Source organism: Peromyscus eremicus, chromosome 19 (genome assembly GCF_949786415.1).
Source record: "Peromyscus eremicus chromosome 19, PerEre_H2_v1, whole genome shotgun sequence".
NCBI classification, from domain to species: Eukaryota; Metazoa; Chordata; class Mammalia; order Rodentia; family Cricetidae; genus Peromyscus; species Peromyscus eremicus.
In genome coordinates, this window is record NC_081435.1 from 23,789,579 (window position 1) to 23,806,691 (window position 17,113).

The following is a 17,113-nucleotide window of genomic DNA, read 5'->3' on the forward strand; positions in this document are numbered from 1 at the left end:
GTGGTAGCACAAAATTGCCCTGCTAAAATCCTAGTATTCAGGAGGTTAAGAGAGGAGGATTGCCATTCAAAGCTACTCTGGGCTAACCAGCAATGTCAACAACTTAGACTACATAATGAGACCCTGCTTTTAAAAAACAAGAAACAATAACAGAAAACCAAGGGCCCCTGAGGAGACTCAGCTTGTGAGGCCTGATGACTGAGTTTGGCGCCTGCACCCTCAGAGGAAAGAACTAACTTTCACAAGTTGTCCTCTGACCACTGCACATATGGCTGCACATGCATGCACACACAGAAACATACAGAAGACCCGTGCACACAATAAATGAGATAAAACAGAGAGGGTGGAAATGGAAAGCAACAGAACACTGTACCTTGGCCTCTTGGTCTTCCAGGGAAAACTCCACTGGGTCCCCTGAAACCCCTTCTTGGTCTTCCAGCTTCAGCTTTTTACTCAGTTTTGGAACTGCAGTGATGGGACTGTCCAGATACCGCATTTCATTGTCCACAAGGATTCCATCTTCCTGTCAAGTATATCGACAAGATTAGAACCTAGTTAGGGTCGAGTGTGAAAGCATATGTCTATGATCCCACTAATCAAGAGGCTGATATAAAAGGATTAGCAGGCTGAGGCAGGCCTGAGCTACATACTCAAATTCTGTCTCAATGAAAGAAAAAAAAAAATTAAAAATAACAAACGAACATGAAGCCCTTTATTCAGAACATTTGTATCATGTACAAAGTCTGACTCAAAATATACTAACGATATAAATGTAGGAATTAAAAGTGTACAACTCGGGCTGGAGAGATGGCTCAGAGGTTAAAAACACTGACTGCTTTTCCAGAGGTCCTGAGTTCAATTCCCAGCAACCACATGGTGGCTCACAACCATCTGTAATGAGATCTGGTGCCCTCTTCTGGACTGCTGTCATACATGCTGTATACATAATAAATAAATAAATCTTTAAAAAAAAAAAAAAAAGTGTACAACTCTTAGAAGAAGTGACCTACAGTGGCAGACACCTACAACATCAGGACTCAGAGACCAAGGAGAAGGACAGAAGAGGACAGGCATTCGAGGCTGGCCTGAGCAGCACAGTGAGACCTCACTTCCAAAAAGAATAAAGAAACTGGACAATGTACATCGTGGTGCAGGGTTGTTATCCCAGCACCTGGACTGAGACTGCAGGATTGTTGTGGGCTTGAGGACAGCCTGGACTACACAGTGACTTCTAGGCCAGCCTGAACTACAGAGCGAGACCTTGTCTCAAAAACCCAAAAAGAAAGGAAGAGAAAAGAAGAAGAAACCAAAGACCTAAGGAACATTCTCACTCCACAGTTTAAACAACTAAAAAGATCGGAAGACACATAGCTCCTCCTCAGCCTGCTCGGATTCACTGTCTCACCTACGCCAGCTCAGGAAAAGTCAACGGGCCAGGAGTCCACAGCTTACTCTGTAGCCCATGGTACTCCAGCCGTCACTTGATATCCAGTAACTCACCAGCACAGAGAGAGGAGATGCCAGAGGATCTCCAGGCATGTTTTGGAACCTTGGGGTCCTAGGTGGCTCCCACTCCAGTGTCTTTAGATTGGTGTTTATCTGCAGAAGAAACACTGCATTGGCTGAGGAAGAAAAGTAGTACTAATACCTGCCAGTAGTATCACATCTGATCAAACCATGGATAACTCTCATAAACCACACAACGTAACCATTAAATGTATATCTGCAGATACATAATGCTTTGGATTTCATGTCTGACACAGAGATTTGCTTTGGAGGATACCAATTATCATCATAAGCAAAAGGATAGAGACGAACGAAAGCTTGCTTGGGCAGGCATGTTTCCATATATGTGTGTATTATGTGTACATCTGGTACCTACACTTACAAACGTAACATGATGATTTCAAAACAGTTATTTACATGATAGTAACAGCAATCTGTATACTTAAACCCGTCAACTGAACATAACTGACAACTTGCTATAGAGCTAGGTTTTGTCCTAAGGTTAAACCTTAGATGGAAAAATAGTTTTTTTCACTGTTACAATGATGGAATTCGCTTGTCTAGCATATTGAGGTACAAACAGCTCTAGGTTTCATGACGTCAAGCAGTTGTTCATTTAAAGGAATAAAATGAATATATCTAGGTGTCCATTAAATACTTACATTTTCTTTATTGGCAGATATGCTACGCATTGCGTCTTTCTTTCTGTGGCCATGGTCCAAAGCATTTGGAGTACTACAAAGAAGCTGTACCTGAAAGACACTGTCTACTTAAAGCATCCCGTATCCACACCACCAGCAGGGAGCCCTCTGCCTCCCCCCTGAGAAACAAACCCACAGTCCAACAAACCAAAGGAGAGTCTAGGCTGGGCATGGTGACACATGCCTAAAGTCCCTGTGCTCAACAGGTGCTCCGGCCTAGCTAGCCAGACACTGTGAGACCCTCTATGAAAAGGAAGGAAAGAAGGAAGGCGGGTGGGCAGGTCGGTCTACCTACTGGGATGCCTTTCATAAGGTCCTGGTGATCATTTCTGAAAGTTCAAACAAAAACAAACCACTAGTCAGGTAGTCCCCAAGCAGTTTGGTTCTTCAGTGGTTAAGGGCACCTCAGTTTTTCCTCTCTTCTATTCAAGGAGCTCAAGTTTTTGGTGATTTGTCTCTTCCAACAACAATATGCAGGGTATTAACTATCAAGACCCAGTGGCATCCTGGGGAAAAGGTCCTCAATTCACCAGCATAACTAGACAAGATAAGCATGCAGCAAAGGGGAGTTTGTCTTACATCTCTTATTCCCGTTCGGGAGCTGGGGATGGAACCTAGGGCCTTGTACAAGCTAGGCAAGCACTCACCCACCGGACAACACCTGCCACTCCTGCCTTACATCTTATGTAGAAACAAACCATAACTTAGTCATGTTCTAACATTGACCATAGGAGCCTTTTTATAAAAAAATGAATTTCCATCTTCCTCCCAGATTTCCACCTAGTGTGTACAGCATAGGCTATTTGGAGGGACGCAAAGCCAGCCTGGTGGTCCTCCACTATGAAGCCAGCATTCAGGAGGCTGAAGTAGGAGGATCCCCACGAGTTCAAGGTCATACTGGACTACAGTGAGACCCTGCCTCCAAGAAAAAAGTATAAAAGAGAAAATCAGTCCAGGTGGTGGTGGTGGGGGGTGGGGGTGGTGGTGGTGGTGGTGGTGGTGGTGGTGGTGGTGGTGGTGGTGGTGGTGTCGTCGTCGTCACACACCTTTAATCCCAGCACTCTAGAGGCAGAGGCAGGTGGATCTCTGAGTTCAAGGCCAGCCTGATCTACAGAGTACCAGGACAAAAGAAAAAAGAAAGAAAAGAAAAACCAGTTCAAAGACAACATGAATAATACAAGTAAAATTTTCACATATACTCATAAAAATTGCTATAGAAAGCTTTCCCTAGTGCAATAAAGTAACATCTGTCTTACATAATATCTAAGGATAAACTATATTAAAACAATCAGTTTAGAATAAGTTTTGATTTTTTGTTTTGTTTTTGGTTTTTTGAAACAGGGTTTCTCTGTGTGTAGCCCTGGCTGTCCTGAAACTCCCTCTGTAGACCAGACTGGCCTCAAACTCACAGACATCTGCCTGCCTCTGCCTCCCGAGTGCTGGGACTAAGGTGTGTATAACCACCACCTAGAATAAGTTTTAAAAGAGTTGGAGTGAACCAGTTTTTATTCCATATACACTCCCTGGCTAAATATTTTAGGATCTCCAAGTGATACTTCATCATAGTTATAACAACAAACATATAATGCTTGGTATTTGCTAGATATGTTTTGTTTTGTTCTTCTTTCTTTTTTGGGGGGTAGAGATGGGAGATGGTGTTAAGATCCTGTCTCACACTGCCCAGGCTGGCCTCAGTCTTGTTATGTAGCTAAGGCTGGCCTTGAACTCCTGATTGTCCTGGCTCGACCATTTGAGTCCTGGAATTACAAATGTAAACCATATTGCTGGCGGCAGTGGAGCACACCTTTAATCCCAGCACTCAGGAGGCAGAGCCAGGTGGATCTCTGTGAGTTCGAGGCCAGCCTGGTCTACAGAGCGAGATCCAAGACAGGCACCAAAACTACACAGAGAAACCCTGTCTTGAAAAACCAAAAACCAGAGTTAGGGATTTAGCTAGCAAGTGCAAGGCCCTGGGTTCGGTCCTCAGCTCCAGGAAAAAAAAAAAAGAAAGAAAGAAAGAAAAAAGAGGAAAAGAACCCCATAATAATTAGTGTTTGTTTTCATTTTGGGGTTGGATGGTGTTTTGTTTTGTTTGAGATGATGTCTCAAGTGGTCCAGCCTTCTCATTTTTATTTAATCTTTTCAATAGCTGTTTATAAAAAGTGCTACTGTTATCTCATATTATGAATAAATAAAGTGCAATGCAATGAATTAAGAAACTGTGGGTCACAGCTGATGAAGCAGTAAGCCACAGACAATCTCATTCCCGACCCTGCATCCTGAGCCACTAAAATACAGCACCTCTCATGTGCAAAGAGAAGCCCTAGCATGAGTGCAGGAGAGCATTTCCCTCCATGTAAAAACAGGGTATTTCTGTGTATGCTGGTTTAAAATAGTCCACACTTCACAACACTATTGAGAACTAGGAAACTTAAAAGCTGTCAAGTCAGAATCTAGGCCTCCAAGTCCACTAACATCGCAAGTGAAGTACTTCATAGTCTGAAGAGTCCACATAGAACATCCCAGTGAAAAGTGAGGAAAGGCTAAGGCATGCAGACCATTTAACAGCAGAACTTACTTCCCAATTAACTGTACATCCTGAGGTCCTGAGGAATCCAAGGAACCTGCAATCAGTTATAAAGAATAATGGGCTGGGGATGTAGCTTACTTGGTAGAGTGTTTGCCTAGTATGCACAAAGTCCTAGGTTCAATCCTCAGCACTGTATAAAAACATGGTGGCAGCTGGGCAGCGTGGTGCATGCCTTTAATCCCAGCACTTGGGAGGCAGAGCCAGGTGGATCTCTGTGAGTTCGAGGCCAGCCTGATCTACAAAGCGAGATCTAGGACAGGCACCAAAACTACACAGAGAAACCCGTCTCAAAAAACCAAACCAGGGGTTGGTGATTTAGCTCAGTGGTAGAGCGCTTGCCTAGCAAGCACAAGGCCCTGGATTCGGTCCTCAGCTCTGGAAAAAAAAAAAAAAAAGAGAGAGAGAGAGAAACCAAACCAAACCAAACAAAACATGGTAGCACACATCAGTTATCCCATAGTCTGTTATCCCACCACCACACAAACACACACTAATAATAAATAATTAAAAAGAAAAAAAAGAAAGAAAGAAAAAGAAAAACATTAACTGGGCTGGAGAGATGGCTCAGAGGTTAAGAGCACTGGCTGCTCTTGCAGAGGACCCAGGTTTGGTTCCCGGCACCCACATGGTGCTCTACTCCATTTCCAAGGGATCTGACACCCCCTTCTAGCTTCTTTGGGTACCAGGCACACATTCACTATACATGCAGGTAAAACATGAATAAACACAAATGTCTACAATCCCAGCACTTGGAAAGTAAAATGAGGTAGAACAGAAGTTCAGCGGCTACAAAGTGAGTCTGAGGCCAGCCTGTGCTACTGTCTCATCTCAAGCCTCTACTTCTCCCCTCCCCAAGAAAACAAACAGAAAAGAAAAGTGGCTACCTGGGAAATCTGAAATTAGAGCAAATGTTACAAGGTTTTCTAGCAAAACTTTTTTGTTTTGGACCCAGAAACCCCCCCCCCCCCCAATTAGCTGACAAAGTATTTCTTTTGTGTTTGGAGGGTACTAAGAATGAATGAAGGGTCTTGTAGAACAAAGCATTTCTTTATGCCAGTTTCTTTGCTTCTACTAAGATTAAATCTGGATACAAAAAAATTTTTTTTTACTGTATTTTCATCCCCACCATTAATCAGTCAACAAAATATATTCTTTCTTGAAGAACTTTTTTTAATGCAAAGCAACTTCTATTACTGTTATTTTCTCTTTGCACTTATCATTCAACTAAAACATTATCTAACCTTAAAATTCCTACTTTTAGGCCAATGTTCTCTCTCGGGGTTTTGGTAGGTGGTGGCACTGGCAGCCTCAGCCTTCCACGTGCTAATATCCCTGGCTTTACATAGATTCTTTACCTGTTCTCACCAGCTTCCACTTCTATCCTATTACCTCGTCCTCTCTTGGAAAAGTTACTTTTTCCTTATAGTTGTAAGCCTTAGCCTTTAAGGGCTGAGCCACCTCTCCAGCCCAAGTTAGCAAGTTAAGCAAGTTACCAGTTATGTGCACTTGCTGCTCTTTCGACGGACCCATGTTCATCTCTTAACATCTACCCGGTAGCTCCTAACAGTCAGTAATCCTAGCTCCAAGGAATCCAACTCTCAACTCTTCTTTTGGCCTCTGAGGGCACCAGGCATGCATGTGGTACACATACATACATGCATGCAAAAACATGCATACACATAACAAATAAAATTAACAATCTCAAAGTTAATTTTCTCTTTAAATACTGTACCCCTACCAGTTTCAAAGTCAGAAGTGGTAAGCTGAGAAGCAGACATCTCTCCATTGCTAAGATTCGAAAGATCAAGGCAACGTTTTGGGGTTCCTCTGTTGAGACATAAGAATATATATCAATATTCCCATTAGGGTGTACTATCCTAAAAAAGGTAGAGATCATGACTTCATTTGAAATCTCTCTCAGTTACTACCACAAAAATCTAAATAGTATCCAAATAAATCTAGCTGTTATTTGGAACTAGCTCAGACTGGAAATAATCCCCCACTTTTTCTCTATTACAATAATGTAGCCTGGCAGTGGTAGTGCACACCTTTGATCCCAGCACTGGGGAGGCAGAGGCAAATGGATCTCTGTGAGTTTGAGGCCAGCCTGGGCTACAGAGTGAGTTCCAGGACAGCCAGGGCTGTTACACAGAGAAACCCTGTCTTGAAAAAGCAAGCAAACAAACAAACAAAACACAATAATGTGAGCCTCATTTTCTTCTCACCAACACATTGAGATGGGATTTATTTAATGAGAATCTAAAGGGATCTTTTTTTTAGAATTTTTAATACATTTTATTCTTTGTATGAGCACATACTTGTGTGTGAAGGTCAGAAGACAACTCCAGGAGACAGAAGCTCCAACTCAGGCCATCAGGCTCAGTGACAGATGCCTTTACAGGCTGAGGCATCTCATCTGCCCAGTGAGTAGAATTTTGACCCCACATTCTCTATCCTGTTCTCACTGAACACAAATTCAGTTTCTGCCTGGAATCTCTACTACTCCTCAAACACTGTTTGCTACTGAGGTGTAAAGACGTTCTGACCAGAATCTAAAGTACAACACTAAAGCTGATACAATTAAAGTGACCAACTCATAAAACTTATATAACAATAAAATTTTCAGAGTTCTTCCTAGACAGCACATTGATCCCCACAAGACAGGAAAAGATCATTCCTGTTAAGATAGAAAATGATTTTTTTTTCTTCTTGCTAGTATTTGTTTGCAATAGAGTCTCACTCTGTAGGCCACTAGTTGTCCTGAAATTCACTAGTAGCCCAGGCTGGCCTTGAACCTGTGGTCATCCTGTCTCAACCTCCAGAAGGAAAGATCACAAACATACTCCACTAAGTCCCATTTAGAAAAAGATGCTTTTTATTATTTGTTACATAGAAAGGAAGCCTAAGACTCAAGAGTGACATGGTCAAGGTCACGGCTGAGACTCGAACCTTGAAACAGGATAATTCAGCAAACAAATCTGCTCATAAAACCAAAGATAAAGGATAAACCTAAAAATTAATTTACGGGCTGGGGTGATGGCTCAGTGGTTAAGAGTTTGCTGTTAAGATCCCAGAACCCACTTCAGGCAGAGCAATCACCTGTAACTTCAGGGGGTACAATGCCTCTGACCTCTGAAAGCACCTATAATCACAAACATATACCTACATGCAGAACTCACACTCTCTCTCTCTCTCTCTCTCTCTCTCTCTCTCTCTCTCTCTCTCTCTCTCGTGCATCATTTAAAAATAAATCTTTTTTAAAAATTAATTTACCCAGACAAAGTGCTCAGGTTTGTCGAGTCAAGGAGTTTGTCTCCTGGAGATTTGGGGAAATCTGAACGGGTAGTAAAAGAAGAGTTTCTCTCCAAAAGTAGGTGTAACATCTTCCTTGGATTGGACCTAAAACTGGGTGCTGAAACAGAACTTCCCTCTTCTCTTGCACACGGAAAGAGTCCTGTAGACATGACTTCGGAGTCTTCACCAAGGGAGGGAGGGCTATCTAGGAGAAGAACACTCCAGATGGTCACCTTTTCCAACCTCTCCGCCCTTTCCAGGGCCTGCCTAAGCCCGGGTGAAGGAGCACCCCCAAAGGATGAAGTATAACCCTCTGGAATGTCACACTGCAGTTTCTCAGGGCGAAAACTTACAGACGTCTGGCAAGCTCAGAACTTCAAAGGTGGGACGAAGAGAAGATTGGCTTGATCCGGATCATCCAGTTTCACACTCTCAACCAGAAAAAGAAAAAAAAAAAAAGATTCTAACTAACGCGATAAGGCTATTCGGACTTCCGGTCCCGAAAGAACCCTGCAGGGACGATCGGGTGTCCGAGATGGACAGCTCTCCGCTTACCTTAAGTTTAGAGGCAGACTTGAATTTGGAGAAAGAAACTCCTGCAGGACTGGACAGAAGCGAAGACTCCGCCGAATGACAAGGAATCTGAGGAACAGAAGGGGTTCTTCGAGTTAAAATTATTATCTAGGTAGCTCGAGATCCAGCTTCGCTGCTTCTCTCCGGAACTGGCAGGAAGGCAAGACCAACAGCCATAGGCCTGACCATTCAAACCTTCCGCTCTCTCAACAACCTATCACCGTCCTCCTGCCTGCAGCGTCAGCCAATCAGCGTGCCAGACCAGGACCCCGCCCCGTGACCAATCGCTAGGCTCGTACCTCGTCGGCTGGGCATCTCTGCACAGAGAGCCTGATGCACATTGGCTCTCCCTCTGGCCAATCGCCACAACCTTCCAGTACTCAATTCCTTCAGCCCCAGCAACCCCGGGAGATTTAAACCGAGCCCCGCTAACGACGGTGGTCTGCAGGAACTGTTTTTGAGTGAAAGTGTTTCCTTGCTTCTTTCTCGCGCCGTTTCTTTTGAGTTTTGTTAGCTTTCGGCTGGAAATGGAGCATTTGCCGCCGGTGTGGCAGTTGTTGGGACATGACAGGTGTGTGTTGATGCTGAGCCGCCACCCGCCCCTTCCAAGAGGTTTTCTGGGTAGAAATTCCTTTTTAGGGAGAGTAGAGGAATTGAACCTTTTGACATAATCCTTACGACATTCTAAAGAATCTTAAACTTTGGCTATCTGTGTAGATTTGAACATTGACAAGAATATAGTTTATATGTAGGGAGAGGGTCGGTGTCATGCCTGTAATCTCAACACTTGAGAGACTGAGATAGGAGGGTCGCCGTTAGTTTGGGGACAGCCTGAACTACAGAATGAGCTCCAGATCACTCTGAGCTAGAGTCAGACCCTGCTAGAAGGAGGAGAGGGGCGGGAAGATTATTATAGTAGTGGTGATGGAAATAGGAATGGAATCCAGCGCCTTGGGAATGCTAGACAAGTACTGTTGTCATTTAGCTGTTACTCCCTAGTCCAAGAAATTATTCTTTTAAGATTTCTTTTATTTTTAAGTGTGTGTGTGTGTGTATGTGTGTGTGTGTGTATTTGCGCCAGTTGGAAGGTCAGAGGCAATCCCTCATAGCTGGAGTTACGGGCAGTTGTGAGCTGCCCAACATGGTGCTGGGAACCAAACTTAATTTCTCTGCAAGAGCAGTATGTGTTCTTAACCGCTGAATCATCTCTCCAGCCCCTGACCCAAGAAATCCTTATATTGGTCTTTTTTTTTCCCCTTCAAATCTTTTGAGAGTGGGCATGAGTATAGATGAGATAATGGACCATGAGTGTGGGGGTGATGACTGGGTGGGGAATTTTAACTAATGTACATACTCACCAGCTGGAGATCTTGAGAAACTGTGGATTCCGACTCAGTAGGTCTGGGTATGAGACCAAAATTTCTACATTGATTGATTAAAAAAAGTCTCGGCCGATGATGATCTCTCTGGTCCCAGGACCATACCCTTGAGTAGCAAAGCATTACGCTATGCTTTTTGTGTGTTTTGTGTGTTGTTTAGCCTAAACTTGTCTTCAGCTTGAAATCCCTCTGCTCAGCCACTTGAATTCTAGGATTAAACGTGTGTGATACCACACCCATCCAGTTTCCTGTACTTTGCTTCAGGGATCGATTTGAATTTTTTCCTTTCTTTCTTTTTTTTAAAAAATAATTTATTTTTATTTCATGTGCATTCATGTTTTGCCTGTATGTAAGTCTGTGTGAAGGTGTCAGATCCCCTGCCATGTGGTTGCTGGGAATTGAATCCAGGTCCCCTGGAAGAACAGCCAGTGCTCTTAACTGTTGAGCCATCTCTCCAGCCCTTTTCTCTTTATTTCTTTTCTTTTTTCTAATGGTTAGTTGAGGCAGGATCTTGGTAGATAGCCCTGATTGACCTCAAACTCATGATTCCCCTGCTTTAACCACCTAAATTCTGGGATTACAGGCACGTGTCAACACACCTATCTTAAAATTTTTCATAATTAAAAAAAATTTTTTTACAAGAGCACAGATCCACTTTTATCTATTTACTTTCCATTAGTTTAAATTTGAGAAGGGTACAACATCACACGGATTCTGTGTCCGATGGCCTTTGCAGGAAGGTTGCTTCGGAATTTGTCACGAACCATGCCACTGTTTCCATGGGCCCGGGTTACTTTTCCCCAGATCGCTCTGGGTTTGTTTGGTTTGCCTCCAGGTGTCACTGTGGGTTTTTTTTTTGTTTTTTTTTTTTTTTTTGTTTTTTTTTTTTTTTTTTTTTTTTTTTTGCTTTATACACATAAGCATATCTCTTGCCCAAGTAGAATTCAGTTTCATCTCGAGCATAAACACTTTCGATTTTAAGAAGAGCTGTGTGTTCTCTCTGGTTCCGGAGACCTCGCTCATAGCCAGCAAGAATGGTCTTGCACCAACGCCTTCCAGACATATTTGCCTTTTAGAAGTCCTGTTCCCAGCAGGCCTCCACCGGCACCAAGATGGCAGAAAAAAAAAAAACATAATTAAAATTTTTTAAGCTGGTATGGTAATGCCCACTTGTAATCCCAACTCTGTAGAGGCTGAGGAAGGAAAATTATCAGTCTTCCCTACATAATGAGACCCACGATCAAAGGGAATGTGGGGAATTTGATGGTGAGAGCTTGTAGTCTAAGCCATTGAGAGGCTGAGGCAGGAGGATCACAAGTTCAATGCCACGTGGGCTACCAAGCAAAACCCTGTCTTAAAAAAAAAAGGGGGGGGGGGAGCGGGGCGGTGGTGGCGCATGCCTTTTATCCCAGCACTCGGGAGGCAGAGCCAGGCAGATCTCTGTCCAGCCTGGGCTACAGAGTGAGTTCCAGGAAAGGCGCAAAGCTACACAGAGAAACCCTGTCTCGAAAAACCAAAAAAAAAAAAGGGAAATGGTTTTTTTTTTTTTGGTTGTTGTTGTTGTTGTTTTAAGATTTTATTTATTGGGCTGGAGAGATGATAGGTCAAAGGTTAAGAGCACTGGCTGTTCTTCCAGGGGTCCTGAGTTCAATTCCCAGCAACCATATGGTGGCTCACAACCACCTATAATGAGATTTGGTGCCCTCTTCTGGCCTGCAGGGATACATGCAGGCAGAACACAGTATACCTAATAAAAAAATAAAAATAAAGATTTCTTTTAAAAATATTTTATTTATTTATTATGTATACAGCACTCTGTCTGTACATCTGCCTGCAGGCCAGAAGAGGGCACCAGATCTTACTACAGATGGTTGTGAGGCACCATTTGGTTGCTGGGAATTGAACTGAGGACCCCTGGAAGAACAGCCAGTGCTCTTAACTGCTGAGACATCTCTCCAGCCCAGAAATGTTTTAATATAAAGCCTTTGGAGCTATTTTAAATGCAGGCCAATACATCTATAGAGTATGGCCCAGGAAAGATCAAGGTTGCCAGGTGTCACTCATGTTAATAGCTTGCAGACCACTTTTTGAGAAAAGTCAGAAAAATAACCTTTAAAGCTGGACTTGAGGACTAGAAAATGGCTCTGTGGATAAAGCATTTGCAGAGCAAGCAAAAGAACCAGATTTGGATTCCTAGAATCCACATAACTGCTGGGTAGCATGAGGGCCTGCCTGCCATCTTAGCCTTCAGGAGGCAGAGGCACCTGGAGCAAGCTGGCTAGTTAGACTAGCCAAATCTGTGAGCTCTGGGTTCAAATGAGAGACCCTACCTCAAGAAACAAGGTAAAGATTAAGACGCCTGCCTTCATTCTCTGATATGATGCACAAGCACACATGTGAACAGGCGTCCATATGCACACCCCACACACATATGAAAAGTGGGCATGGTGGTGCAAACTTTTACTCCCAGCAGTCAGGAAGCAGAGGCAGGGGGATCTCTGTGAGTTCAAGGCCAACCCTGGTCAACAGAGTGGGTTCCAGGACAGCTAGGACTCTGTTACACAGAGAAAGCCATCTCAAAAAAACAAAAACAAAAACAAAAAACCCAAACCAAAAAAAAAAAAAGGCTGGACTTGGCTCACTCCTGCAATCTCAGAGCTTTGGAGGCCAAGGTAGGAAAATCACCACAATTTGGATGCTAGTCAGTTTTAAACCCCAACTGAAGCTATGGAAAATGCCTTCTCTCAATAAATAAATAAATAAATAAATAAATAAATAAATAAATAAATAAATAAATAAATGAATAAATGAATAAATGAATAAATGAATAAATGAATAAATGAATAAATAAATAAACCCAACAACAAACAACCCCACAACCCTTATCTCCTATGAGGACCTTAGTGGTGACAGTGGCTGAAAGATGCAGGATATTCATCCTGTTTCTTTTGTTTTGTTTTGTTTTTGAGACAGGGTTTCTCTGTGTAGCTTTGGTGCCTGTCCTGGACCTGTAGCCCAGGCTGGCCTCGAACTCACGGAGATCTGCCTGGCTCTGCCTCCCGAGTGCTGGGATTAAAGGTGTGCGCCACCGCCACCTGGCTTCATCCTGTTTCCATATTAATATCCTTTTTATCTGCAGAAACTGCCTCCCCAGGAAGGAGGTGTGCGGGAAGTCTTTGTCCTCTCAGATAGAGATGGTAAGTGTTGGAGTCATCACAGAGCCTTGTCAGGCCAGGTAAGCTGGAAAACAAGGCTGGGGTAAGGGAGTGTGAGATGTGTTTATTTCTGCTTGGATAGCTGTAGTCAGTCATCCTTTCCGAGGTACCGGAGGATACTTCCCTGCAGGTGGGAAGTCAAGACAGATGAAGTGGTCCTGCAGCCCCGGCAGAAGCAGGTAGATATGGCAAGTGCACCTGGTTACCAGTGCTTCCTGGTTACAGCAGGTCCCCAAGGGAGTGCAGCTGTGGGTGGTCACCACAAGAATGTCAGCCAAGTGGCTGGCGCTCACTGTCCAGTGATGGAAAGAAAACTAGAAACTTCGGAGTGCTCGAGCAAAGGCGAAGAATAACTACTTCTCCCACAACCTAGTCCCCAAAAATAAGTTGGAGATTTCTCTCAAGCAGAAAAGAAGTCTTAACCCAGAAGACTTTCAAAGCTTGTCCATGTTTCTTTTTTCTGAAGTTTTTGTTCTGTTCTATCATTTAATGTGTGAGTGCAGATGTGCCTGTCAAAGCCAGAGGATAATTTTCAAAAGTTGGCTCTTTGCTTCCAGCACGGGCTCTTCTGGGGCTCACACTTGGTCCTCAGCCTCTCCCCTCAGCCATCTTGTTGCCCCCCCCCCACCATGTTTCTTTTCTTATTAATCTTCTTTGTTAGTGTACAGGGAATGGGTTTCGCTGTGATATTTTCATTATATGAATATTTCATTATTCTTTGTTCATTTAACTTTTTAAAATTTTTGTTATGTGTATGGGTGTTTTCCCTGCATGTATGTTTGTGTACCACATGCATGCCTGTGGAGGCCAGGAGAGGCTATCAGATCCTCTGGAACTGGAACTACAAACAGTTGTGAGCTACCATGTGGGTGCTGGGAATCGAACCCAGGTCCTCTGAGCCATCTCTCCAGCTCCCTCTTCTGTTTTCATGTCACGTATATTCCTCTCTGCTCTATTTAGACCTCCTGTCCCTTCTTCCTCTATAGTTCCCTTTCTATTTTCATGTCCTACACACACACACACACACACACACACACACACACACACACACACACACACGTGAAATGCATCAGAAAGTTGAATATCATCATCCTTAATCAAGGACCAGTTTAAACTTCTGTATAATTCTTTTTTTTTTTTTTTTCCAAGACAGAGTTTCTCTGTGTAGCTTTGCACCTTTCCTGGATCTCACTCTGTAGACCAGGCTGGCCTCGAACTCACAAAGATCCGCCTGCCTCTGCCTCCCGAGTGCTGGGATTAAAGGCAAAGGCGTGTGCTACCACCACCCGGCAGTGTAATTCTTATTTTAGTATATGTGCTTGCTGAAGTGAGCATTATTCCCTGCCCTCCTCCCCGCCCTCTGTGTCTCTTAGTCTCATGTAGCCTAGGCTGGCCTCAAACTCACTATGCAGTCAAGAATGACACTGAACTTCTGATCCTCCTGCCTCCACCTCCAAGTGCTAAAATTTCAGGATTCTAGGTATGTGCCACCAGGCCTCGTCTCGCTGTATTTGCTGAACTGGAGTATTACCCTGTCCTTTTTTTTTTTTTTTTTTTTTTTTAAGATTTATTTATTTATTATGTATACAGCATGCATGACTGAAGACCAGAAGAGGGCACCAGATCCCATTACAGATGGTTGTGAGCCACCATGTGGTTGCTAGGAATTGAACTCAGGACCTCTGGGAGAGCAGTCAGTGCTCCTAACCTCTGAGCCGTCTCTCCAGCCCTATTATCCCGTCCTTGAGTGATTCCTGTCTAGGCCTCCGACTCACTGTGCTAAGCCATGAGCAGTATCCCTTTCCTCTGACCTCCATCTGACCCATATTTGTTGTTGCCAGGGCACAGCGACAGCCTGGGTTTCACCCTCAAACACCAAACAAAAGCAGGAGGTACAGCGGCCAATCCTGGGATGCCCAGATCAGGCAATGAAGACGAGCCCTGCATACCCGGGACCCCCCAAACCAGCCTCTGCATGACAGGGAGGCCGAGGGGTGTGTTCACTAGCCTGGCTCCTTCTATGGGTGGTGTAGGCTGAGCCCTGCTTTCTCCAGTTTGCAAAGACTCGGGTTTTATTGGGTGGAAGTGGGGAGTACCTGCATGAGTGCACGTTCTCTCACTCTGCCACCTCTCTAGGAAGGCAACTAAGACTTCCTAAGGCCAGTGGACGCTACTCCTTTGGAGGATCTCCTGCATGACTGGCCCCAGGCCCCGGAATCCTCAGAGAAGTGGGACAGAGGCCAGAAAGAGACCCAGGTCGTGTCCTCTGCCAAAACCCACTGGATCAGGGAAACAGACAGGGTCTGACTTATGAGGGCAGAAGGTAGAGTCCAAAGGAGGTGGGGGCTGGAGACAGAGGGCTTGCCTGAATGCATATGGCCCTGTTTGGTCTCTTTCACCACAAATAAAGTCCACAAAGGGAACTGGGCAGGTTGCTGACCCCTGTAATCCAGCACTGGGCAGGCAAAAGCAAAGGATCAGGAGTTGTTTATTTCTGTCATTTAAAGCTTGATTTTGATAAAACATTAAGAGTACTTTATTACAGAGGTTAACAGGAGGGTCAGGAGTTTAAAGCCAGCCTCAGCCGCATTATATCCTGTGGCCAAACCAAAACAAGAGCTGCAAACAAACAAACAAACAGAAACAACAAAAAAGGCAAGGCAATCAGAACCACCCCCCACCCCCCCCCCCCCCGTGAGAATCGAGAGGCGTAAATCTGGGCAGGGCTGAGCTCTACTGGTAGGCCGTCTCAGGTCACACTACGAAACATGGGGTGCCCTTCTTTTCAAATGAGTTCTTATGCATGACTTGCAGTGTTTTTTTTTTTTTTTTTTTTTTTTTTTTTCCCCGAGACGGTTTCTCTGTGTAGCTTTGTGCCTCTCCTGGAACTCACTTGGTAGCCCAGGCTGGCCTCGAACTCACAGAGATCCACCTGGCTCTGCCTCCCGAGTGCTGGGATTAAAGGCGTGCGCCACCACCATTGCCCGGCTCGACTTGCAGTGTTTTTAAATTTTGTTTTTCTGCAGTTTTCTTTTGTCTTGCATTATTGAGCTATATTATCTACTTGTCCTTAGGACTGTTTTGTTTTTATCTCCTTTCCTTCCTTCCTTTCTTTTTAATTTTACTTATTTATTTATTCGGTGGTGGTGAGGAGGTGAGGTAGCATCTTACTCTGTAGTCCATGCTGGCCTAGAATTCACTATGTAACCAAGGGTGGCCCTGAGTTTATGGCAATCCTCCTGCTTCTTTCAAGGGTCTGACTCAGTTTCTTTCAATGCTAACTTAACGTTCACACAATCATTTAACTTTAGTAAGCATGGCTAGGAGTAAAGGGAGCAAGGCAATACTGGGTACAGTGGTCCATGTCCATAATCTCAGCACTGGTGAGGCAGAGGCAGGAGGAGCTCAGTGAATTGTAGGCTAGCCTGATCTACATAGTCAGTTCCAGGACAGCCAGATGTTCACAGTGAGACCCTGTCTCAAAACAAAAAACAAACAAACAAACAAACAAAACAAAACCAAAAAAGAAAATACAAGGTGTTAGAGTCTCAGATTTTGATACAACCTTTACTACTACATGGGCAATCATTCAACCTTTCAGGTGGTTTTGTTGTTGATTTTTCTCATTTGGTGATTGAAAGGAAAATGGCAATAAATATATTTACTTAAAGTATATAGTGCAAGCTGGGCAGTATTGGTGCATGCCCTTAATCCCAGCACTAGGGAGGCAAAGGCAGGTGGATCTCTTGTGAGTTTGAGGCCAGCTTGGTCTACAGAGCAAGTTCCAGGACAGCCAAGGCTATATAAAGAGACCCTATTCCCAAAAACCAAAAACCAACAAACAAAAAGTATATA

General features: G+C 44.0%; 2 protein-coding genes across 3 annotated transcripts in view; both read right to left on the bottom strand.

Annotated features, from left to right (window-relative positions):
- Nucleotides 1–17,113, bottom strand: part of Cdc25c (cell division cycle 25C) — a 30,526-nt gene that overhangs the window by 11,607 nt on the left and 1,806 nt on the right. The window contains exons 2-10 of one of the 2 annotated variants that reach the window (XM_059246640.1): nucleotides 8,647–8,733; nucleotides 8,445–8,522; nucleotides 8,071–8,296; nucleotides 6,536–6,624; nucleotides 4,786–4,831; nucleotides 2,503–2,536; nucleotides 2,169–2,258; nucleotides 1,501–1,599; nucleotides 374–523 (exon numbers count right to left, since the gene is read on the bottom strand). In XM_059246640.1, coding sequence (XP_059102623.1) covers nucleotides 374–523; nucleotides 1,501–1,599; nucleotides 2,169–2,258; nucleotides 2,503–2,536; nucleotides 4,786–4,831; nucleotides 6,536–6,624; nucleotides 8,071–8,261 — 699 coding nt within the window. In that variant the 5' untranslated portion in view covers nucleotides 8,262–8,296; nucleotides 8,445–8,522; nucleotides 8,647–8,733. Of the gene's footprint in view, nucleotides 1–373; nucleotides 524–1,500; nucleotides 1,600–2,168; nucleotides 2,259–2,502; nucleotides 2,537–4,785; nucleotides 4,832–6,535; nucleotides 6,625–8,070; nucleotides 8,297–8,444; nucleotides 8,523–8,646; nucleotides 8,862–17,113 lie in introns of those variants that run through there. The other variant, XM_059246641.1, reaches the window with a different exon arrangement.
- Nucleotides 10,656–11,106, bottom strand: LOC131896062 (large ribosomal subunit protein eL33-like). Its single transcript, XM_059246645.1, has 2 exons — nucleotides 10,940–11,106; nucleotides 10,656–10,889 (listed from the first exon to the last, which is right to left on the bottom strand). Exons 1-2 carry the CDS (start codon nucleotides 11,104–11,106, stop codon nucleotides 10,724–10,726), a joined length of 333 nt encoding a protein of 110 aa, XP_059102628.1. The 3' UTR covers nucleotides 10,656–10,723.

Bases quoted from the DNA above. Each gene is read 5' to 3' on its own strand.
- LOC131896062 (XM_059246645.1), bottom strand. From the start codon at position 11,106: ATGTCTGGAAGGCGTTGGTGCAAGACCATTCTTGCTGGCTATGAGCGA. The intron at 10,890-10,939 runs AAAAAAAAAAAA...AAAAAAAAAACC, and splicing joins GTGTATAAAGCAAAAAAAAA to CACAGTGACACCTGGAGGCA.